General features: G+C 44.0%; 1 protein-coding gene across 5 annotated transcripts in view; it reads left to right on the forward strand.

The window, feature by feature from the left end:
* Positions 1–25,195, forward strand: part of NRG2 (neuregulin 2) — a 177,229-nt gene that overhangs the window by 127,325 nt on the left and 24,709 nt on the right. Inside the window, exons 4-6 of one of the 5 annotated variants that reach the window (XM_084535263.1) lie at positions 1,419–1,484; positions 13,340–13,460; positions 23,730–23,788. The exons of 1 other annotated variant lie outside the window; for it this stretch is intronic. In XM_084535263.1, coding sequence (XP_084391389.1) covers positions 1,419–1,484; positions 13,340–13,460; positions 23,730–23,788 — 246 coding nt within the window. Of the gene's footprint in view, positions 1–1,418; positions 1,485–13,339; positions 13,461–23,400; positions 23,478–23,729; positions 23,789–25,195 lie in introns of all 5 variants that reach the window. 3 more of the 5 variants (XM_084535264.1, XM_084535265.1, XM_084535267.1) reach the window with 3 other exon arrangements.

Below are 25,195 nucleotides of genomic sequence, written 5' to 3' on the forward strand. Positions count from 1 at the left end.
GAGGAAATTCTTTACTCTGGGGGTGGTGAGGCACTGGAATAGTTTGCCCAGAGAAGCTGTGGATGTCCCAACCCTGGAAGAGTTCAAGGCTAGGTTGGATGGGGCTTTGAGCAGCCTTATCTAGTGGGAAGTGTCCCTGCCCATGGCAGGGGAGGAGGGAGGAGGGTTGGGACTAGGTGGTCTTTAAGGTCCCTTCCAACCCAAACCATTCAATTATTCTATGGTAATGTCATGACCCCTTGTCACTTAGAAAATGCCCATCAGCCAAACCCAGTAGCTCATCTCTTCTCTGCAGTTATAGTATTTCCACAGAATGCCCAGCTCAGAAATAAAAGCTTTCCCATTGAAAAGTTTTGGAAGGGTATCAGTTTCTGAGGAAATGCTTCTGGGTTTTAGCAAAAACATATTGTGATTTGGTGCTATTTTCTGATTTTTATTACTTTGAGGTAAATTAGCTGCATTCTTAGAAAAATGTCCCATTTCCCAGTCCTCTTTATTGAATAGTCCAATATTGGCATCACAAGTAGGAATGAGAGAACAGCTGAGATGTGGCAGTTTTAGACTCTTTTTTTTTCCTCAGAAAATTTCTAGACAACTCCTAAACTCATATCCCACCACCCCCTTTGCTAAACATCACAGGAAAAATTAAACTTATCCGAAAAGTGGTTTTGCTTTCCTTTTAATTTACCTTTTCCCAGTGGTCTTACCATCTGTCTCTAAAAGGGTGCTGTGCACACAGCAGAGGCTCCTGATACTTTCTCCTTTGCACATCTTGAGGGTCATGAGGGGCTTTGACCAAGAGGGGGCTTTTGCTGCCAGCTGGCTTGATCAGAGATGGTGACTATGGACGATGGACTTCCCAATATCCTGCTTTGTAAGGAGGAAATAGCTATGTGTACTGGGCTTCCATATTGCCTCGGGTCTTGGCCTTCATCTGTTTACAATTCTTCCATCTCTTGTAAGAGAATTACTTCGTGCTGCAGAACTGCAAATAGTTATAGGGTGGAAGCTCATCAGACCATCTCACCTTTTCCTATGCTCCATGTTTTTCTCCCTGTGTCTGTGATCTCGTCTTTGCACTCTTGTGGCCATCAGGGCTAAGAAAACCTTCTGCAGTTTCACTCGTCATGTGCCTGGTGACTCCTGAGCCATTTCTGTCTTTTTATCATGATGTCCCTTTACAGCAAGGGGACTGACATGCCCTGTGCTATACCCCGCAGAGGCACTCATTTATCTGTCTCTTTCACACAGTTACCCATCTGAGCGTCCTCTAACCACTACTAACATATCGATAGTCTCCCCAGCCTGTGCCACCCAGCAGCACCTGCTCTTGTCCTCCTCCCTGTAGTAGCTAAGCCCAATCTTCTCAGCTCAAAATAGATATTTTGTTCACTACTTTCTTACCTTAATTTTCCCAGGAACAACGAAAGCACCACAAGTTTTACCAGCCTCAGAAACTAAAATAGTTGTTATGGAAGAAGAGTGTAAGTACTTCTCTCCCCACCCCCCTTATAGTTTCTTTCCCCTTATTTGTTTTGTTTTTATGAGACAATTTACATAAATGCTTTATTTCCTCCTGGAATCTTCTTTAATTGCTACTTCTCTTTGATTTCTCCCAAAGCTCTGATCTTTCACTAAATCTTTCAAAATACAATTTATATTGCTGGTGTCCATCTTAGAGAGGAAAAAGGTCAATAACTATTATGATGGTAACCTGAAGAACATGCTACTTAAAATTGGAGATGGATTTTAAACGTTTGCAGCTCTTTCAATGTATGGGTTTTTTTGACACTTGTAAGATGTCATTGTTACAACCTGGGGTTTAGGGATTTTATTTTTATGAGTCTAGGTAAGAAAAAAAAAAGGCTACAGGAAATACAGGAAAGGAGACACAAGTCTTCTAAGAATAAGTCAAAAGAAAAAGGCAGAAAATACAGCTGAACCCTGCTGGCACATTATTTCTTGAATCTCTACAAAGCAATAAAAGATTTTCCCAAATGTTTAATTTGATTTGATTTGGTGGAAGTGCTTTTTAGCATTCCCTTCTATTCAGTTGTCATGAGTGCTGTAAAAAATAGGCACACAAATAAAAATCAAAACATGGAGCAATGTATACAAGTGGAAATCTAGAAGCCTGGCTGTTGGTTCAGCTCTTTCTAATGGAGGGCATTATTTCTACGATGGAAAGTCTCTCCCTGCTCATGGACACTGCGGCACACAGAGATTGTCAGCATGCTGGATAACCCACTGGGATCCAATCCAGATGAAAAGGCACCAGAGAGCTGAGGACCAAGAAGTTATTTCAAGATCTGTGCTATATTTTTATTCCAGCTGCTCACACCCTGAACTGACAACACAGCTGGCTGTGCCTCTGTATTGACAATTCCACTTAGCAGATTTTGTGAGAATGTTTTTTTTTGGAAAATTCAATCTTTTATTATTTTAAAAGAAATCTGATTCTATGCACAGCCGGGACTAGTCAGGTATCCTTTAAAAGCTTTTCTGATTAGAAGATTCCACTTAAAATTTGCTCCTTCATTGTTCTTAGCCTTCCACTGCAACAGTGACATAATACTGAGATGTAGCAGCATGTACTGTACTGTCCTTCCTCAGGATTTTTCCTTTGGGCTCATCAGCATAGGTCCATGCAACATATTTGCATCACATTAGATATATGCTAATTTCACTGAAAGCAAAGTTTCAGCAATAGAAAGGAAACATACAAAATCACCATGTGGCCTCCACAGAAGTTTCTTCTATTGAAAAATCTTATCCTCTGCTTTCTCAACATAGAAATGTCACCCTTGGCCGTCTGCTTTTTTTCTTAATGGTATAAAGAAATGGTAAAGTCTCCGTAGTTAAAACTGTAATCGACTTTTTCCTTTACATTCCTTTTTTATGATTGCTCTCTGCTGTTATCTAATCATAGTCCCCCCTGATTTTCATACATGATTGCTACTGGTCTATCACAGAATTGCACGTTTCTAATTTATGGGGAAGTAATGAAAATGTTGTGAGGTGTGATGATCTGGAAGGATGACAAGTGTCTCATTGTTTTAAAATTCTTGTAATTCTTTTAAATATTTATATTCATAAGCTTGTCTGGCAACATAGGTTGTCCCACCTTTCATTGTTTCACTTAAAGGTTGTAAATGATCCACTGGATTGTAAACACCATCTTGAGAAAGCACCATGGAAGCTGGAGCTTGGTGATAGCTGCAGTTCCCTGGGAAAGGAGAGCACCTTGTGCAGGCAGCTTGGTCACATCTTTACATTTCTGTTTGGACCCTGGTGCAAGGTGGGCATGTTACCAGGCAGGCTGGGTACAGGTGTTAGACCCAATAACTCCAGAAGATCACCATGTCTTCTATGTGGCTCAGATGGTCCCTATGGGTAAAAGGGTAAAATCCAATCACTCTGTGTAGCCCCATGTGCCTCACCCCCTATCTCCCTGCTGCTCCTGTTGTATATGTTTTTAACTAGTATTTTTCTGTAAGGTCCCAGGTTCTTCCTGGGTGATCTGGCCTTCCTTTCTACTACTGCATCTGGAACAGGAATCACGTATTTCCCCCTTGGAGTACTGTTAAGTATTGTTTAATACTTACGACCTCATAAATGTAGCTACTAGCAAATCCTTCCACATCCTGAGTCACCCCTACCTTCTTCCTCTTCAATAGTGGCCACAGACCCCTAGGCATTTCTGCACACTTGACACGAGGCAGGTTTAAACACCAGACAGCACTCAAAACATAACCCAGGTCTTCAAGGTGTTCTGTCTCTGTTCTTGGGTAATTTTATTTTTTTTTCTCTAGAAGCATATGTTTTGTCCTACTGTTTTCCAGCTCAACATCTTCCCATGCCTAACTGGCACTTGACACAAAGCTACAGAGTGCAGGGGGGCAAGCTTGCACCATAAGTTCTCAGAAATATTTGTGGCATTATGATAGTGTGCATGGGATCTCTTTCCCAGCTACTGTACCCCTTGCCTTTAAGCTGGCTGCAGCAGGTCCTCTGGTTCTCTTTGACAGGGTACTGGTTGATATGGGCTTCACAAATCTTATAACAATATGTAGAAACCCAGGGATCTCATGGTTCTTCTGCTGTAGAGACAACCCTGATGCTAGTCTGGACCAGGGACTAAAGACAGCAAACTCAGAAGTTCTGGATTCAAATCTGCCTTGCATCCTGGTCCAGTCCATATGGGTACAATGCTATACTCAGAGTACTGGAACCTTGCCAGGCAAAGAGACGCGTTTCCTGGTGCCCCCGCTACAGGGTATGTGCGTGGGGCACCACTCATTCAGTGGTGTGAACACCTTCAGATGAGATTCAGTGCCATGTAGCAGATGTAACAAGCTGTGCCATGGAGTATGTTGAGAGCTGTCCTGGTCTTACAGGTGTAGTGTTGATCTTTTGTATGCACGGTCAAGCCAGATTCTGAAGGCCAGATTCTGAAAGAGAATCTCCAGTGTCTGAGAAAGTCCTTCTGTGTTGCTGCATATTTTACCATGATATGGCTGTCTTACACCTTCTCTGAATATATGTTTGATTCTGAGAATTGTTGGACTAGAGAAGCCATAGATATGCTTTCTTAAAAAAGCACTGCAGCTTAGAAGAGAAGATAAGCCTACTGCTCTTATAAAGGAGTCTTCCTATTGAGTCTAGGAAGTGTAAGATAGGTGCAGTAGCCTTGCCCATAGTGAAAAAGTGTTAAATAAGACGTGTCATCTTACGTTTATCAAAGGCTAGGAGTTTGCACTGGATGGCTACAATGGCTCAGCTCACATGCAGGAACTTGCAGGGGTAGGGTAACTTGATTGCGTGCCTTGATATGGAGAGAAAGGTCCTTTATACTCATTTCAACATCCAGAGTACTCAAAATGGTAATGTGATCCTGTCACGGTGCAGCTTGAAGCAGATAGACAAAGGTTCAGGAGTCTGGCTACAGACCTTCTTGGTAAACAGAGTAGGAGTCATTCTCAAAGTTCAGAAACATTTTGATGGAGACAAAAATGGAATGAATTTCAGAGCAATCTGTAGAGCAGTCTGTAGAGCATTCTGAGATGGAAGGTCTATGCAGGACAAAGATACTAAAATCTTATCAAAGATTCATTTTTAAAAGGTAAGGTAATGTTTGAAATCTGAAAAGGTCAAGTAACCTCTTTTGCTCATTTTCTGCTGTTGAGTTCTCCTCTAGTTCCTTTGCTCTATTTGGACCAACAGTTGAACTCTTAAGGGTAAAAAGAGAATATAGTCTATTCTCTCTGTGTAAACGAAGTACAGTTTGGATGCTGTCAGAATACAAGAGGATCTGACAATGATGGGCAGGTGCTCTGAAACAACATGTGGATCATTGCAGCTGCTCATCTGGACTCTGCTTCATCTCCTTTGTCTGGGACACTGTCTAGCTAATCTGGTTGAGTGCCTTTACTTCACCAGCCTGTGTAGGTTGGGCAGTGTTTGCTGGGCCACCTAATTTCACCCTATGTGTGCTCTGCAGCATAGTGAGGTTTGGGATCATATTAGAAGGTGGAAGACAGACAGAGCAAGAGAAGCAGAGCTGAATTGTGCTGGGAACATGAGGGTTGGGAGATAACATGAGGCACTTCGATGAAAACTGAGCTCTGGATTGATTTCTGGGGCTTTTACTTCAACCGCTGGGGATCATAAGTGCTACCTGAAGTCCCTTTAAAGATCCCCATGGAAGTTTAGGTGAAATAACCCTTCTTTCTCCGATTAAGTCCATTCCGCAGTGCACCAGTGTGGGCACACAGATTTCACAGCTGTCATCATAGTGATGTCATTGGACTTATTGGGTTGGACTCATTCAGGCTCTCCCTCTCCCATTTACTGCCATGTTTAGCATGGCTGGTGATGGGAATTCTTTCCTTACTTCCTCTCTCTCAAGTGAGATAAGCCTGGAGGACTGCCATGATTATAATGGCTCAGTGGTATCTTTTCTATGATATGGTTTCTAAGTCATGTTTGATCACATCTAGTTGAACCAAAACTTCAACAACTTTTAACCATGGTAAGATGATGTGCTGAGCAAATTCAGCCAATTCCACCCACCTTTCCTCAAGTCCAGTCTTGCATGGCCTTTACTGGATAGCCTTGGCAGATCTACGCATTAATTGATAGGTTCGGTTCAATCTCGGTTCACTCCAGGTCAGTCCAGTCTGAAGGCACTGTACCCTCCTAGAGCTAATGGTGGTAAAAACATGAGCATGGTGCAGTTGGTTTGGAGCTGAAGGGTGTCCAGCCAGCACAGGGCACAGCTAGAGCAGATGGAAGTTGGCCTGCCAAGGGTTATGAGGACAGACCAGTTTTCAATATTAGACTAAAAATAAGTCCTGGCATGACCTTTACTCAGATAATTTAAAACCATAAATTTAGGATCCAGAACCGGAGGTGTGGTTGATAATTGAGTGAAGCCTGCACACATGCAGGCCTGATGCCTTGAGCTGGACGTGTTGGAGATCTTGCTGTTGGTCTGCAGAGATCGCTGTGTTGTGCCCTTGTGGTGTTAGGTGATGTTGATTGCTTATTTTGCTCACTGTGTATTTTTGAAGCAACCATCCCATCTGATATGATACTCAAGGTGTAATGTAAAGACAGGTCTCTACAACTCTGAAGTCAAAGATGGGGAGTGTGGAATAAAGTGTGGGTTGGAAGCTGACATCCCTTTGAAGAAGGCAGTAAGCCCAGCCTTCTGAGCAGGAGGCTGTGTACCAGGAGATCTGCACTGTTGGTCTGACTCCATCGTGTGATCCTGGCATGTTGCTTCACTTCTTGTGCTTAAGCTGTCCCACCTGCAAAGCATTCCTGCTGGCACTAGCCCTGCTTTTTAAGTTGTTGAACAAATCCCCTCATTGAAATATCATGTTGCTGCTATTACAATTCATGATGGGGATTTGGGAAAATAAAATACTGCAATGCTAACACAAGCATTCTGGGAGGCTGGTGGTAGAGAAAAACATGGGAAGAACAACTGCATAAAACTGGAGAGATCAGCCTTCAGGAGCAACTAGAGGCTTTATGGTAACACAGGACTTTGTCCCTTCAATAGCTACCTGTCCCACAGAAACAAGTAGTCTCCTGGTGCTTTTCAGTCTTTAAACTTGTTCCTTAATGAAACACCAGAATAGTACAGATGGATGATATGGGGAGTGCTTCTTGTGTGGTTTTGATCAGCAGTATCTGCTGCTCTCAGATGAGTGTCCTGCAGTCTGACATTTGTATTTTTGGGTGAGCTTCTAGTCTGCAGATATTGATCCTCATGATCTCCTCAGGAACTGGGAAGGTAATTCCAGCAGGATCTATTTTAATAAAATGCAGGAGTAAATATTGGAACATTTCCAAAGTAATAAACACACAGGAGCAGAATTTTTATGAGCTCTAGAGTCACTGATCCATTGCCTGGTGAGCCCCAGTCTGCACAAATCCTTTCAATTTTATGTACAGATAGCAGAAGTGAGCATCTAGCCTCCATTCAGTTTTTATTAAGGGAAGGGAGTGTTGTACCAGATGTACAGAAATCTGCCTCAGAGAGAATGGTTAGGATCAACAGTCCTGCAGTGTATTAATCAGTGTAAATCATGGATTTAGTGTGGCTCACACCAGGATTACCCTGCTACAACTAAGCAATAGAATGGCCAGACACCTTCTCAGCCATGTTTTTCTGACAAGGAGTTGGATGAACTGGCTTGAGAGGAACCTCAGCAATTCTGTGTTTTATCAGTAAGTACATGAGGCATATACAGAGCAGGCAATTTGTATACACTCTCTGACCAGCTGAGTTCATCTGTCTAACTGAATGTCTAAATATTGAGAGAATAAAGTGTCTGTACTCTATGAACCCACCAGTCAACTTTATTAAAAAAAAAAAAAAAAAGAGAGAGAGAGAAAAACTATCCCTGTCTCCTTGCTTTCTTGACATTAGCTGTAGCTTGTGAAAAATTAACTTAAATTTATAGTCCAAGCTGCATTAATTAACTCTCTGGAGACTGCAAGCAGAGTTTTTCACTAGATTCCGGAGAACAGGGCTAGTGGTCTGCCTGAGAAGGTTAAATAACATGCATGGTATAAGATTCCCTGCGTAATCACTGATGGTCTTTCTGCATAGTTAGAGTAGAATAGGCTAGGCTAGGCTAGGCTAGGCTAGAAAAGAACAGAATAGAATAGAATAGTTTGGTTGGAAGGGCTAACCAAAAGTTAAAGTATATTGTTAAGAACTTTATCCAAATGCCTCTTGAACACTGACAGGCATGGGGAATCAAACATCTTGCTCTTCCAGTGTTTGACCACCTTCATTGGAAAGACATTTTTCCTAATACCCAGTCTGAACCTCCCTTGGCACAGCTATGTGCCATTCACATGCATCCTATCACTGGTTACCATGGAAAAGACATCGGCACCTCCCTCTCCGTTTCCCCTCCTCAGGAAGTTGTAGGGAGCAATGAGGTTGCTTCTTAGCCTCCTTTTCTCCAAACTAGACAAGCCAAGTGTCCTCAGCTTCTCCTCATAGGACATGCTTTCCCTCTAACCAAGTTTGTTGCCCTCCTCTGGATGCATTCAAGTATTCTTTGTATATTGTGAAGCCCAGAACTACACACAATATTCAAGGTGAGGCCACACCAGTACTAAATATAGTAAGATAATCCTCACTTTTGACTGGCTGGTTATGCTGTGTTTAATGCACCCCAAAATGCGTTTTGCCCTCTTGATTGACAGGACACACTGCTCCAAGTGGTTAGATGAGGGGAAAAGTCCTCAGGTTACACCAGGGGATGTTTAGGTTGGATATTAGGAGAAATTTCTATACTGAGAGGATTGTGTGGCCTTGGAATAGTCTGCCCAGGGAAGTGGTTGAGTCACCATCCCTGGAGGTCTTCAAGAAACCTGTAGTTGTAGAACTTAGTAGCATGGTTTAATGATGGACTTGTCAGTACTAGGTTAAAGGTTGGAATAGGTAGAATCATAGAATCATTAAGGTTGGAAAAGCCCTCCAGGATCATCTGGTCCAATCATCATCCCTCCACCAATGTCACCCACTAAACCATGTCCCTAAGCACCAGGTCCAACCTTTCCTTGAACACCCCCAGTGTTCACAGATACCATGAGACACAGTATCTTTTGATAACTTACTAAAATCCAGTAAGATTACATTCATTGCCTTCCCTTCATTCACCAAATGGGTAACCTTACCATAGGAGATCCAATTACTAAGACAGGACTTTCTTTTCATGAACCAGTGTTGATTATGCCTGATAATTTATACCTATAATTTATATACATATATATATACCTATACTATATATTTTACCAATATTTATAATTTATGCCAGGCAGTCATTCTGGTGGGGGTCTATTATAGACCACCAAACCAAATGGATGAGACGTTCTACAAGCAGCTGGCAGAAGTCATGCAATCACCAGCACTTGTAATTGTGTGGGACTTTAGCTTCATAGATATCTGCTGGAAATGCAATACAGCCCAGAGGAAGCAATCATGGAGGTTCCTGGAGAGCATGGAAGACAGCCTCCTGACACAGCTGCTCAGTGAGCCTACCAGGAGATGTGCCCCGCTAGACCTGCTGTTCACAAACAGAGAAGGACTGGTGGGAGATGTGGTGGTCAGGAGCTGTGTTGGGCAGAGTGACCATGAAATGGTAGAGTTCTCTGTTCTTGGCAAAGTCAGGAGGGGGATCAGTAAAACTGCTGTCTTGGATTTCTGAAGGGCAGACTTCGAGCTGTTCAGGACACTGGTTGGCAGAGTCCCTTGGGAGGCAGTTCTGAAGGGCAGAGGAGTCCAGGAAGGCTGGGCACTCTCCAGAAAGGAAATCTTAAAGGCTCAGGATCAGACCATCCCCATGTGCCCCCTGAGCCAGCATGGAATAAGACTGGCCTGGCTGAACAGAGAGTTGTGGCTAGAGCTCAGGAAGAAAAAGAGGGTTTATGACCTTTGGAAAAGAGGGCAGGCCACTCAGGAGGACTATAAGGATGTTGCGAGGCTGTGCAGGGACAAAAGTAGAAAGGCCAAAGCTCATCTGGTGTTCAGTCTGGCTACTGCTGTTAAAGATAACAAAAAATGTTTTTATAAATACATAAACTCGAAAAGGAGGACTAAGGGGAATCTCCATCTTTTGCTGGATGCAGGGGGAAACTTAGTGACAAGAGATGAGGAAAAGACTGAGGTGCTCAATGTCTCCTTTGCCTCAGTCTTTAGCAGCAAGACCAGTTGTTCTATGGGTATGCAGCCCCCTGAGCTGGTGAAAGGGGACAGGGAGCAGAATGTGGCCCTCACAGGAGTGGCTGAGGGAGATGGGGTTGTTTAGCCTAGAGGAGAGGAGGCTCAGGGGTGACCTTGTTGCTCTCAACAGGTACGTTAAAGGAGACTGTAGCGAGGTGGGGGTTGGTCTGTTCTCCCACGTGCCTGGGGACAGGATGAGGGAGAAAGGGCTAATGTTGCACCAGGGGAAGTTTAGGTTGAATATTGGGAAGAACTTCTTTACTGAAAGGGTTGTGAGGCACTGGAATGGGCTGCCCAGGGAAGTGGTGGAGTCACCATCACTGGAGGTCTTTAAAAGATGTTTCAATGTAGAGCTCAGTGATACGGTTTAGTGGAAGACTGGTTAGTGTTAGGTCATAGGTTGGACTGGGTGATCTTGGAGGTCTCTTCCAACCTAAATGATTTTGTGATTCTGTGATGATTGTTTTATTATGTGAAGGACAGTCCATATGGCAATGTCAGTGCACATGGTTTTCCTTTCTGCTGCCCTATCAGTGCTGAATAAGCTAGATGTGTGGTAGAAAATAGATGCTTTGAAAGACTACAGTACTCTGAATCTCTCATGTGTATTTTCAACACTGTCTTCATTGGCTGGATAAATAACAGCAACAATAAAACCTAGCTTTGGGTGTTTGGAGTGGAGGTGAATGAATATTCATGACTGCAAATAAACTGCACATGAGGCTCACTTTACTGACATCAGCCATTGAACTGCAGATGACTGAGGAACAGGTAGATATTTGTAAAGATATTTCCAGTTGCTCAGGCTGGTAAGCAACAGCACAGAACAACAGAATACAGCTACACATGAAGTTCCTAAGTGCCTGCATTGCTTGTGAGTCTGTGGTATATCCTGCTAGTGTGGTAGAAACCCACTGAAATCCCCCTTGGCCTATCACACTTCAAAGTATGACAAAGGGGGCCACACTGATAAACAGATTGTTACATTTTTTGAGCAAGACTTTTTTTATTTTTATTTTATTTTATTTTTCATCTGGATAAAAATGCCATTATAATCCCAATCGGATGAATCTAGTTTGTCAGGACTGTAATCCATTCTGTTACTGGAACATCACACAGCACTGCATCCTCCTGTCCATCTTTTCTGGTGCAAAGTATACCTTTTTATCTGAAGTGTTTCCTACTGGGTGGTTTCTAGGCTCTTTTTTATTTATCCCTCTCTGTCCTTTGCCCTCCTGCTTTGCTGTGGAAGGTTCACTCTAGAACATGGTCCTATCCTGTAGTATTTATGAAGTGAGACTTCCAGCCAGATGGGTGCCATGGATCACTTTGCTTACTAGCAGTTGATAAGTTTTATGGTTGCAGGGGTCATGGCTTCATTCAGGCTGTGCTTGTTCTTCATCCGTGTTCTTTTCCATTTGCATCAGTGTTTTGATTCATGAAGTTTTGGTGCTCTCTGATCTGATGGCACACTTGCAGCTTTAACAGAGCTCATGCAGTTTTCATATACTTCATTAAACACCAGCAAGCACCACAAACCAAAGGTCACCCTGCCAGTGACTTTCAGCAGCTCGCGTGCTGTATGCTGGCCTAGAAGCACTCAGGGACTGTTCAAATGGCCAGTTGCTGTCACTCTATGTACCTGCTGCCCTACAATTTTCACACTTCCCCAGCAGGCTCTTGCTTGCTCTGCCACTGCTTCTGCCTCCAGAAAACTGGCCCAAGCATCCCAAAGAAAGCTGCACAGCAAAGAAAGCACAGCAGCTTTCTTTTTCCAGAAGCCTATGCACAGCCTGGATCTGACTGCATTAGGGGATGCAACTGCATGCTGCCAGTCTAGATTTTATTTCCATGCTCAGTTTTAAAATGGTATTTGATATTAAGACTTGGTTTAAGTGGCTGGATCAAGCAATAGCTAAAGGAGAGGCCTTGTAAAGAATCTTTGGGTGATATCCATTAGAGCTTCTTGCTCCTGAATGGACAGCTCTCCACTGGTTTTAGATGCAGTGCTATCTCAGAGAGGAATAAATTATACAAACTCATTACAAGGTTATTGTGATAGTTTTGGTTTCTAGTTCCCATCAAGATTAATTGGAAGGGAAAATTGAAATTCCCTACAGAAGTCTGGGAGTTTTCATATTTAAGGGTTTTTTGCAATAACTTCTTTGGAGGCTTGGTGAAATCATCTATCCTAAAACATAGTTTTGTTTCTACCTTACATGGCTGGAACGCCTTTCCCTAGGAAACAACTACAACAACAAACCACAAAAACAACAACAACATAAAACACATTGTTTTTGGAAAAGTATCTGTATCCCAGGAAATTTGAGTCATGATATGACTTCCTTCTTCTTAGCACAAGCCAGGGCTGACTGACCTCTCATAACAAATTTCTCCTTGGTCTCTAGAAGCAGAGCCATTGGGACATGACAAAGAAATGCTCAGAAATTGGGGAAGGAGAAATGGGGTTGTTCTTCCTTGCACTGGACCTGCTCTGGGGACCATGAGGGCATTTGCTTCTGGCTGTGAAAACTTGTATCATCTAAGAGATGTGGTGCAATTGCAGCATCCTCCTAAAATTGAAATGTCCCCTTACAGAATCTCTGGATCTTGGTCCAGTATCCTAGTACAAATCGTGCCTCAGCAGCATGCCACCATGACTCTGTGACTCTGAGCATGTGTTCTGGGCTTCCTGACCTCCTGCCTTCCTGCTGGTGCAGGATTGCATGCATGTGTAAGGGGAGCACAAGGAGAGCTGGGAGAGGAGCACTTCTCCATAGAGCTTGCTGAAAGGATGATCTTGTCCTGACATGCTAGCAACTTGGAGAAGGGTGAGTCCTCAACTTCACACTCACTTTGCCACTTTTGCTGGGAAAGGAGAAGTCAAGTCGCAGCAGCCCCAGCACCTGGAGAGGTGAATATGAGTCTAAAGGCACAGGCTGAGGTTTGTAGCTCTGGGGTTTTTACTTTGGCAAGTGAACTAACTGAAAATCATCTAAGAAAACAGAATTGCCCAACAAAGGAAATAACAGTATATCCTTTTTGTGTGTGTCTGTGTGTGTGTGTGTGTTTTTTTTTCCCCTGCAGTAACCACAACTCTCTCCTCCTGGTCTGGGCATGCTAGAAAATGCAACGAAACAGCCAAGTCCTATTGTGTCAATGGTGGGGTATGCTACTACATCGAAGGGATTAATCAGCTGTCTTGCAAGTAAGTGAGTGTAGTTCTTGTGTCAACATGCAAATTACTTGTCTGGGGGAGAGGAGACCTCTGTGCAACTGCAGGAGGATGGGTAGTTCTGAAATTCTGGCAATTACAGTTTGAGCCATGCAGGTTAAGAAAGGGAGTCTAGAGGGGCGGGGGCAGGGGAAGAGGATTCATATTTTCTTTTTTGTGTGAGTGCCACGGTTTGCTTTTCCTGACTTTTCTTTTTTTTTTTTTTTTTTTTTTTTTTTTTTTATTTCTCTTCTTAGAACACTTTTGTCCTGGCCATTTTCTTTCCTTTCTTCCCTTTCTCTTCTGCAGCTTCAGGGAAGGTTGTGTCCCTCTTGCTCTCCCTGAGCTGTGTTCCTAGCCTTCAGCTGACATGTTCTTTCCTCTGAGCAGGGGGTCTTCCCCAGTGCACAGCCACCAGAGGGGGTCCCTTGCAGATACCTGCCTCTTACTTTTCCTGTCTGGTTCTCATGGACACTGAAGCAGGTTTAGCACACAGCTCTTCACCACTCTGTTTCTGCCTGTGTGACAGGCTGTGGGCTGTTTATTGCTCCCCTTCAAATATTAGAACCTGCAAAAAAGAGTGGGGAGATATACTAAGTTATCCTTAAAAGGAAATTTCTTGGAGGGGTTGAAGTGCAGCTGTATAGAGTGAGGAATATGGAATAGGATGTGAGAGCTTTTCACCTCTGGTTCAAACCTATTCCAATTAAAAAGCCCAATAGCCTCTCATGGCTCACCTTCCAAGCCTGATGTGGACCAAGAGAGTGCAGTCTGGTTGTCAGTGCTGGAGACAGATATACCAAGCAAAGGCAAGCCTCTACTCACTCCTGGACTTCTGCAGAGTGAGCATGAACCAGTACCCTGGGAGTAGAACTGATGGCTTGTGCCCAGCCAGTGAATCTGGGTGAGTTAGTGCCCGGTCTGGCTAGTGAGCTCAGGAGCTTTGCTGAACAGATGTAGTCAGTATTGGAGCTCACCAGGCATCACTGTGCCCAGGTTGGAGAAGCCCAGAGCTGTTTTCACCCTGTGTGGACCAGACACCTCTGTGTAGAGAGGGTCTGCCAAAGGTGTTTATATCTGTGGATCTCAGCCTAGTCTCACTGCCATTGCACAGTGTGATGCCCTCCTTGCCTCCTCAGACCTTGAAGGATGATTCTGAGCAAAACCCTCATCCCTCTTGGAAGGGCTGTGCGCTGGTTTATGCTTAGCACTACTCCTTCCTTCTCCCAGTACTCCATTTTTTTAGCAGGAGTAGAAGCAGCCATGTGGAAACATTCAGCTGAGCTCTTATGCTCTCACTTTCCAGAGCAGGATCAGATGTGGTGGGAAAGACATGGGATAACAGCATCATCTTGACAGTGTTCTCCACAAGAAACGTGGAGGAAGACACAGCCACTATTGTGGTGTAAGTGCAGCCCTGTGAAGCCCCAACAGTTCCAGTCTTTCCATGATTGAGCCTGGAAGAGCACGTGGTTCTATGTCTATCTCTAAGCAATGTGCTGGTGCCAGAAAAATAGACCTCAACACTATTTCTTTTGGGAAAACCTTGAATCCAGATCAAGACTTTCAGATCTGACCAATTACTAATTGTAGCAAGAGTTACCTGAACCCCTGACATATGCAGATATAATGTTTAGGTTCCATTATTCTTAAAGGAGGATAGACGCGACAGTTATCAAGTGTCATCAGCAGACAGACTGGTTTAACCCAAGTAATTTCAGCCCTGCAAAGAAACAGTCTACCTTCAAAACAGGCTGCTATCATAGCTGATGAACAGAGGGGAAGCTCAATGACGAATTCCATCGAGATTTTATGTGCCATGCAAAACAGACATAATTATTTCATATAATTTGAAAGCCATTTACTTGAAAATGGGAAATGATTTCTGGTTTTGATGAGTCCCAAGGTACCAGTTGCTAAAACCAGATGGGAGTTGAATTGGTGTGCATGGAAGAGCATCAAAGTGCTAACTCGAAGGAGATGTTGGAAGGTCTGCTAGAAAACAAAGTTCTGCATTAACAGGAACCAAGGAGATCCAAGTGACTTCCACACAATGCAATCACTTCTGATCCTACTTTACGAGGAGATATCTGCTCATTCTCCTTTGATTTTTTTTTATATATATATATATTTGTTATCAAGTCATTGACTGAAGATAAGAATTGCTGGATTTTGAGGTGCTATTATATAGAGTTTCTGGGGCTCCAGAAACATGACTTTCCCAATATCTTGGAGGATTCTTGGTGAAGGCTGATGATGGATATACTGACTTCAGACCTGCCTGCCCATCAGCTAGCAAAGTGATGAAATGTTTCACAGCTTCCTCATTGCACTAAGGCAGAAGATCAGCTACTGTGGTATATGAAAGATTCGATAATATCAGTTCAGATGAGAAACTAGAGAAGGAGGCAAAGATGAAGGCTTTGTCTTGCATTTCTCAAATCTGTAACATGGGATCCAGCAACATCATCCCTCTGAGATATAGGCATGGAGGAGATCCTTCTGCACACAACCTCTTCAAATGCCTTGGAGTGAGAGATCAAACAACAGCCACATGAGCATCCTGAGCTCTATCTGGACACTGCTCCTGCTTTGCTATTCTGATTAGAGTCAGCAGTACCTTGGGGGTCTTCTGGCACTCTGTGCCCCCTTGCAGTCTTCCTTGACCAAGTTCTAAGGAGATTCCAGCATGCCTGGCACCAGCATTGTGCTGCCAGCCTTTTCAACACCTTTTAAGTACCAGGTATCAGAAGACAAAATTTTAAAGAGTTCTTGTTAACTCCATCATCCTGTAATCAGAAGTGGATTTCATTGTTTGCAACTGTCCATGAGCATAGGAGATCCTTTCTATGTTATGTCTGGCACTCTGGAGCAAAAAGAGCAGCTGGATTTTCAAATATTTTCATTTCCTGAAGTGGCTCGTACTTGTGTTGTTATAGATATTGCCTAAATTGGCAGCCAGCCTTTTAGTATTGTTTTTAATGGGCTTCCCAGAAATATATTCCTCTCAGTCTTGTAAGTTCTGGAGAGCAAACAGCAGCTCAGCTTTTTCCTGCAAACTCACCTCCTCTCTCCCTTTTCAATATACTTCATCTAGACCTTGGAGGATGCAGTTTCTTAACTAGGGAACAGCCCAGAACAGATCTGGAGCTGTTCCAAAAAGTATGTCTGTTTTGGATTGCGTGCTTGCATAAATTAGTCCTTAATTTGAAGTAAGTTCTATACATGCTAGAGTCAAAGGAAAACTGAATATGATACAATCTGTGCTGTTATCCTTACTCTGCAAACGGACCACCTGGAGGTTAAATGGGAGAAGTCTGATCTGCCTCAGATATTCTACAAACTTTCACTGTTAACCCAGAAAACTACTGAGTCACACACATACAGAATTGACTCAACAGCCCTAGAAAATTAAAGAACCCAGGCTCTTGCTGTCAGTAAAACTTTCCTAACCTTTCTCCAGACCATATTGCTCAGAGATGCTTTAGAAGTTGGACTGGTTTCTTACCATAACAGTAAGGAAACTGCATAAAACAGAGCAGGGAAGATTCCAGTGCCTGCAGAAGGAATGCACACAGGCAAGTCTCAAGGCCTTGAACTGGGCTGGAACATAAAATAGAGATGACTGATTTGTTGTGTCCAGCTGAACTTAGTGCTTGGGAAGGTTAACAGCCTCTGAACTTGGGCCTGCTCCATCCTGGAACCCATTGCGTTCTTGATAAAACTTAGAGCAGTTTGAGTCTGCTCTAATCTTTTGTCACTGGGTGCCAGGCCCCACTGGGTTGTGCTAGAGTGTATATTACAGAAGAAATTAAAAACTCTTCCTAGTTAGGTCTTGGCACAGGTCATCTGCAGTTGGGGTCTTCTCAGCCAAACAAAGAAACAAAGCCAAGGATCACTGCTGCACAGCCCTCCTCTGCTTACTTAGAGGTGCTTCAGGGTGCTTCATGGCTCTTTTGTGTGTTTGATGTAGTTGAAGTGGCTGATACTCTGGGCCAGGATCTTCCTAAATTGCATGGGATCAGAAGACTGAAAGCTTTATAGAGCAACCCTCTCCCATCTGGTAGTACAAGTTGTGCTCACAAGAGTCAGGCTGTAGTGTTTACAGATGCTGACTTTCTGGGTTTAGATTGTCTATATTTAACAAAATCACATGTTAAATGAAGAGCTCACAGTGTTGAGCTAGGGGTGAAAATCTCTATCTCCTATTCCAAATCTTCTGAACCAGCCAGGACTAGTCATCGGGTTTCACATGCTGTGATAGAGTTTCGAGATGAGTTACCTTTTTTGTGTTCAAGTGGTCCTTCTATGCATCCAGTTCAATCCCTTTTAATGCACATGTAGCAAACCCTGGAGAATCATCTGAGTGTGGAAGCTGATCCTGTAACAGTGAGACTCAGTGAAGACAACAGTGCAGATCCCACTTTGCTCCCACAGCTCAGTTGGAGCTGGGCTGTTGTCTTCACTGAGGCTAGAAGTGGATGTCCTTGTGATTTGGACTCTACTATAGAGCAAACATGCCTTGATTAGCTGCTCTGGATAAGGACTCTACATTTATGCTGGTTTCTTTCTTTACTTATCATTAGTGGTTTTGTGGAGTCCAGCCTTTTGTGGCTCTCCAAGAGCCTGATCATCTGGGACTGGTCAGGGGACAATGACAGAACTGTCTTCTTTTTCAGCCCTTTGCACAAATAAGCAACATGCTTGAAACATTTCTCCATTTCCTTTTACCAGTGCATTGTGTTCTTCTGCTGCAGCTTTTCCTTATCTTGTTATTTTGAAGCACCTGCTTGTTTACATTCTTCTGTAGCATGGATTGCATTATGAAAGCTACTGATTTTGGCATACTTTAAGATCTGGAGGAAGTGGGCCAACATTTGCAAGATTTAGGTCAACAGCTGGGCAGAAATTGTTTTGCTTCCATCAGGAATATTATTATAATAATACTATTAATAAATAATTTAAAAAATAACAATAATTATTTCTCTGCCCTGATTCAAGGTAAAACGTCAACGTTTTTCAATTTTCATAAATAAGTTTGCTCTGCAAAAAACATAGCAATGGATCATTTAAACAATTTTGGTTTGTAGTTTTCAAGCTGCTTTATTTGGCTGATCATCTCATTACATTTCTTTTACAGTGTAAATATTTAACTGAAATTCATCCAGAGCCCAAGAACAGAACTTTAGGAATATTTTTGAAATGTGGGGGAAAAAAAATAAATTTCAAGGAACTGGTCAAAACTGACTAAGTTCATTGGACATTTTTCAGGAACAAGAGAAGCTAAATAGAAAAATCTCTGACCAGTTTTGTTGATAGATTTGCAAGTAGAAAATTTTTGTATATGGCAAGTGGAAAATTGTATTTGTTTTTAAATCTCATGCAATTAGTTAGGCACAGATGGGGTGGAGTCAAGCAAGGGCAGTCTTGGGTATTGTCCACATTGGTGAGGGGCAAGTTGCTGTCTTTGAAAGGTTCGTGCAGCCTTGCACTTCCCCAAGGCTGTTGCTATGAATACAGCTTTGTCCACTTTCTGTAGCCTTTGAGGAGAGACACGTTGGGCCTCTGAGGCCAGTGAGCAGACCAGGGAATCCAAAGGTAACATTTGGAGGAACAATTTAACATCCATTCTGCTGGGATAGACAGGCAAAATCGCTTGGCTAGGGTCAGATGTGCAGGAAAAAGGATGCCGCGATGAAAGACCATCTCATGACTCTTGGCCTTAGGAAGCCTTAACTGTCAGATCATATGCTTAGCTGCTGAAGAAGAGCTGCTCACAGGCCTGTGATACAGGCAGCAGGTTCTGCATGCAGAAGTTTCTTCCATTTCCTCTTCCTGTCCAGAAGAGGAGAGTCATGTGCCATTCATGTCAGAAATTCCTAGAAGTCACAGATGGAGACATAGTAATAAAGAACAAATCTTCATCTTTACCAGTCTAGGAGTATGAGACAAAATGGTTCCATGGGCAGTGCATACTTTCAAAGTTTTCCTGGTAACCGTTGCTGCCAGCATCCATGCTTCTGAGGAATCAGCACCCAGGGAAGAGAAAACAGCACTTGTGGCTTCTGAGCAGTCTCACAAAGCACACCTTCTGCATGTGATTGCTTGAGAAGCACAGTGTCTTGACAGCCTGGGAGGTGACAAAAGGTGCTCATGTTCAGGGCTTCTTTTCTATCACTTTTTCCAGTGCTGATTCACTAACAACTAAAGATGTAAAGCCTGAGCTGTACTAGACAGGGAGAAGACTCTTATCTACTGTCTTCCATCTAGAAAGTTCTCCCTCCCACGCTAGGCTGACAGCAGAGATCTAAGGATTTGTTATATGGTAGCTGTCACAGCATCAAAGCCACTTTGACACGTTTCCGTTTTGCTTTTTCACTTCTTACCAATCTCTTTTCCTTGGTTTTATTTCCCTCCATCAGTTTTCACATGATTTTGAGTCTTCCCTTAATGGTGTGCAGCTTCAGTCACATTCAAGTTCCAGACATGACTGACATCTTGCAGATCTGTGCCTGGGACAGTTTTAGGTCCTTTCAGACAACGTGTCCATTTTCTTAGGTGCGTAGGGCATTTGCCTCATTCATCAGTACCCTGGAAGCCATTTGGGGGTGCTCACAACATACACCTGAGCTGAAGCCTCAGATCCCAGACAAATGGGTAGAACGTTGTAAGTTAAACTGGATGTCCTTGAAGACTCAATAAGTTCATGACTGTCCATGATGGTGAATAAACTTAAAAAAGGATTCAGAAGACACCATCTGTTTTGGGTGCTTTGTTCAAACTCCATGCAAGCTTTTAAAAGCTTTTAAAGTCATGATTCACCAGGGCTGTCCTTGTGAGTGCATCATCCAGCTGCATCTTTGATTGCCAACAGGGCTTCTTCACTCTACTTCCAGCACCAGCTTCCTCTTCTTCATTACAAGAAAGGTCAAGAGGCCTCATGTTTGATGGTAACCTTTGGGCCCCCTTTTCTTGGGAGCTGTCTGGATACCCTGGCATTGAAATGATATTACTGGTATGTTTCTATTTCCTATACTCCAAGATGACCATGAGAAAAAAAGGTGATTTTTTTTTCAAAGATACTTGCCTGACCAGGGAGTCAAATTTCCAGTTTCAAGAATGGCTTGGACACTGAGGAACTTGTGTACAGCAAGGGACTGCAATGAATCCTCATGCAGAACCATGCCCTTAAGTTTCCCTTGAGCAGGTTGGGATATGCAAATAGGCCAGCACACTCCCACATGGAAGTGTTAGCACAGTTCTTAAGAACCAAGCGTAGAGTAGCACAGAAAACAAAGCTAGTTATAAATAGAGGGTGCACCAGATTTACTTAGTGCAGATGTACCAAAATTGCAGTCAGAACCAGCAAGAAATCATGTGCCAAAAACACTTCAGTCATGCAGACCCTTTTAAAGCTTTCTTCTGTGAGAGGGATAGCCAGTGAAATCTCCCATGGACATGGGACATTCTGCATTTTAGAACCGGGAAATTTATTCTTTAGAGGAAAGATACGTTAGAGTGGTGGATGTGAAGAAGTGGAAAAGGACAGTAGATTGGATGGAAAGATCATACAGCATTTTATTAGCTATTGCTTCTGCTCCTTGGATCGTGCTAGATTCAGGTGTGTATCTGTAGGTCCCTTGCAGGCATCCATCATTCAGCCTGAGCTCAAGCTACCTCTGGAGTACCAGCAGGTTGTCAGCAGAAGGATGACCTCCTCTAGGAGCCTGTGACAGTGATGTATCAGTGTGTCAGCAGATGCCTCAGGCTTTCCCAAGAAGTGTCCAAGTCTCCAGGCAGGGAATAGACCTCTGTGCACTGGGGGAATTGTGCCAGTCACGACATTTGTTGGAGCCAAGAGATCTTCATGCTCTGGCCTGCCTTGTGGCCAGCCACCTGTTGCCTCTGCTTGTGTACCCTTGGTCTGTAAAGCTGATGTGGGTGCTGAGAGCCCTTAGCACTCCCTCACATGTTGTGATTCCTACCTTTTAGCCCAGATCAGTGTATGTCCATGATGAGGGAGAACTATTAAAAATGAAAGTTTTCTGGACATAATCAGTGAGGAAGACTTTTCTGATTTCTACCTCCGTTCCACAAGGGAACTACACAGCTGCTTAAAAACCCTGCCCGTGTTCACTTAAGTAGAGAGAAGCAGAAATTCAACTCTCTTGGCTTTTTTTTACTGCCATTGACGTTGCATATCCGTAATGTGCCATCTAAACATAAATCTGGCAAGAACAAATGCTACCACAGCCCTTAAGCAACAACACAGAACTAATCTGCCAACATGCTTTTGAACTACAAAGCTTTGATCATATCAAACACCACAGAGTTCAAAACGTCGCTTCCTCCTCTCCTTTGCTGTGTCACAGAGTGGGAGCAGGCATCAGCGTCCATTTGGGAGACAGGATTAGGTCAGATCTCCTGGGTCAGGCCAGGACCTTCACGTGGACCTGGGCTTTCCTTGCTCCATCCATCTGTATGTGCAGGTTGGGATCAATCATCTGGCGCAGCGCCAAGGCTGCTTTGGCTGTTTGCTGTCCTTCACAGTGGATTGGCAGGCAGCTAAGCCATCGGACTCAAGTTGAGGCCTCTGGACCTCATCTTTTCTGCTGAAGTGTCTTTTGGTCTCTTCTTTATCAACCAGCTGGTGCCTGTCAAGCACTGAGGCCTAGATGAGGGACAGGGACAGAGCACTCTTGTGGGTGGTAGCTGAGAGCGAGGAAGGTCTGACACGTACAGGATACAGGACCTGCAACACAGCTTATTCCAGGAAGTTGGAAAACATGTTAAAACTCTAGCTATTAATGATAAAACCCTATTAAGCTCAGGGGAGGGAGAGTTTGGTCAGGAGAGAGGGAGGGAGTTTCAGTACAGGTGGGTAGAGATGAGACTTGAAGAAAGATAGGCATAACTTTGATGAACTATCCAAGAAGGTCATGATAAAAGCAGTGAGGTAAGGGAGAGAGATCAGCACCAGGGGAAGAAATGTTTGACCACCCACTAATGAGTTCCCAATGCTTCCCGGTTCACTCGCAGCTGTGGCAGGTCAGGATGCAGAGCACGTGGGTGTTGCTGCACCTGTGCATAGCTCAGCAGCTCCCACCACACCCTGCCCATGCTCCCACACCCCCTGAGTCCCACTTGACTTGGAGCTGCTGCAGGGACCTCACTTGTGACCTGTGCACCTGCCCTGTGGCCCTTGTCCCCAGGGCACTACAGCATCAGGGTCATACAACTGGTGCCCCCTGAGCTAGCACATCCTGGCCCATCCATCATGGATGGTTGGACCAGATGATCTTGGAGGTCTTTTCCAACCTTAATGACTCTATGATTTTATGATTCTATGAATGGGATAGCCTGGCCTGCAAGAGCATGGGCAGCACAGCTGGGCAGCGCATGAGACCTGTTCCAGCTCAGCTTTCTTCTCTGTCCCTTTCTCTCTGTTAACACAGAGATTCTGCACATGCTTCCTCTCTAACCGCAACATAGCCATTCTCCCTGGAACATCCTGTGAGTACTTCTGGGGGTAATAATATGAAGATGCTTGCCATACACCATGCTTGCTGTCGCCTGAGCAGCTGCTCACCGCTCTGTGATGCTGCTTGCCAGTCTTGTCTAGATAGTGGCTTCAAGGAGAATCTCTGAAAATAGGGTGCAGCCCATCTCAGTCTTCTGGCCAGCTGGTGCTTCTAGCAGGCGAGAAGGAAGGAGGCAGGCAGAGGAGGAAAGGAGGGGTTTAGCTGGCGGCTTGATGACCCAGGCCTAAGATAAAGCTGCAATGCTAATGTTAGAGGTTAAAGCAAAGCAGAGAGTAAATATGCGCGTGAAGCATTTATTTTTTCCATTCATCACAATGCACTTTTTATTTCTGACCTTAGCCTCAAGAATGGTGCCAGACATGTTCTGTGATTTCTCCCCTTTTCCCCTCCAGATGTCCAAATGGATTCTTCGGACAGAGATGTTTGGAGAAACTGCCTTTGCGATTGTACATGCCAGATCCTAAGCAAAGTATGTTTGAAGACAAAAAATGCACCACACTACTTAAAACCTCCTGGGCACAGCGGTGGATGTAGAGTGGTCTAGTCAGGGATGGCTCTTGGTGTCAGCTTTGGGCTAGGGCTTAGGGATGCAGGTAAGGGTGCAGGCTGAAAGCAGACAGATAGGAGTTGTGAAAGGGATCAGGAGGGGCCTCGGTTCACTCTGTTTGGGTGTCATTTTGCTATCTTGTTTCTTTCTTTCTGGTTTTCTTTCTTCCGGTAGGTGTCCGATCGAATTCACAGGAGACCGGTGTCAGCATTTCGCAATGGTCAGCTTCTCCAGTATGTCTCTTTCTACTTCTCTCTCTCCCTTGTTATTGTAGCTCTGTGTCATGTCCTTAAAGCAGGTTCTTCTGTTCTCCAAGAACCCTCTTCCTGTCTTGTGCACTCCCAGCTCTGCTTGGCCTTAAGAGGAGCTGCGATTGTCGCCAAGAGGAGAATCAGGGCTCTTGCTATCTCCCCATTCATTAGAATGGGATCTGCTTTCATTTCTGATTGAATTTAATGTTGCTTGCTCTTTTCGTGCAAAATACAAATACGGCACAAGGTTATGTGGTGTGCTGTGTGAGAACAGTCTGCAATAAGCTGTATCTGCTAGCATTGCTGTCTCACCATGGACTATGTGGTGCGGTGCAAGAGATCTGTATTTTTCCTGTGACTCTTGCAAGTTGGGTGTGTGAGTCTCTCTGTACCAACTGAGGAAAACACAGTGAAGGCTGTTCTGAAGTTTCCCTTGCACTGAGGTTGTGGTTTTGTTACTTGAAGCTAAACCAAGCATCAATTGCTGTTCAGGTGAGATTGTCAGAGGCTGGCCTGGAGCATGCCCAGAGGTCTGGGTAGAGCCCATGGTTCATGCCTGGAGCCAGAGGTCATGCTGGAGCCTGCCATGGTCTCAGGGCTCCCCTCCCTGCAGTGCAACACAGCATGCAAACAAAATCTGCTGACTAGGCATCTCTGACTGTATCCATCCTGGAGACAGAGATGTTCCCATATCTCCTAGTAGGTCAGACAGCCTTGCATATGGGGTTGTGTTAACTGCAGTGACTGATCCCTTGACCTTGTATGCAGTGGATGTAAGTACCCTACAACTCCTGAACTTAGTGCTTCCCAGTGTCTAGTTCTCAGTTCCCATGTACCGTGGGTCTCCAGAGATGCCTCACTTACAAGTGTCATTTGCTTATTTTGTTCAAGGCAGCTAACTTTTGCTAGGTCTCTGTTCAGACCGTGTCCTACCACCAGTGGGATCCTTGTGTGGATAAGGTCTGACCTGAAAGAAAGTGCAGCACTTAGCCTGCAGTTACAACACAGTGACTATCTGTGTACATCCCGCCTCCATGCTGACCATTTGGACAACCACAAATGGTGTTTTTTAAAAGAGAGTTTTTAAAAGGAGCCACAGAAGAGGCTCCAAGTAGTGGGAACCAGAGGAGAAAGGCCTCTCCATGATACCTCCTTGATTGCCAGTGTCCCCTCTCTTACCACTCTTTAAGAAATCCTTCAGTCCTTGTCCTGAACTGGCAATAGCAAGAGTCTCATTAGCACATGCTAATAGCTGGCAAGGGCTTGCATTAAACTCTCTTCTGCAGAGTATAGAGACAAGATGCAGATGGGCTTTGAGGCCCTTGGGACAGCTTGGTGTTTTTACATTGCCTTTTGCTCCAAATTGTCTTCCAAAGTTGAAACCTCAAT

Source organism: Aythya ferina (assembly GCF_964211825.1).
Source record: "Aythya ferina genome assembly, chromosome: 14".
NCBI lineage: Eukaryota > Metazoa > Chordata > Aves > Anseriformes > Anatidae > Aythya > Aythya ferina.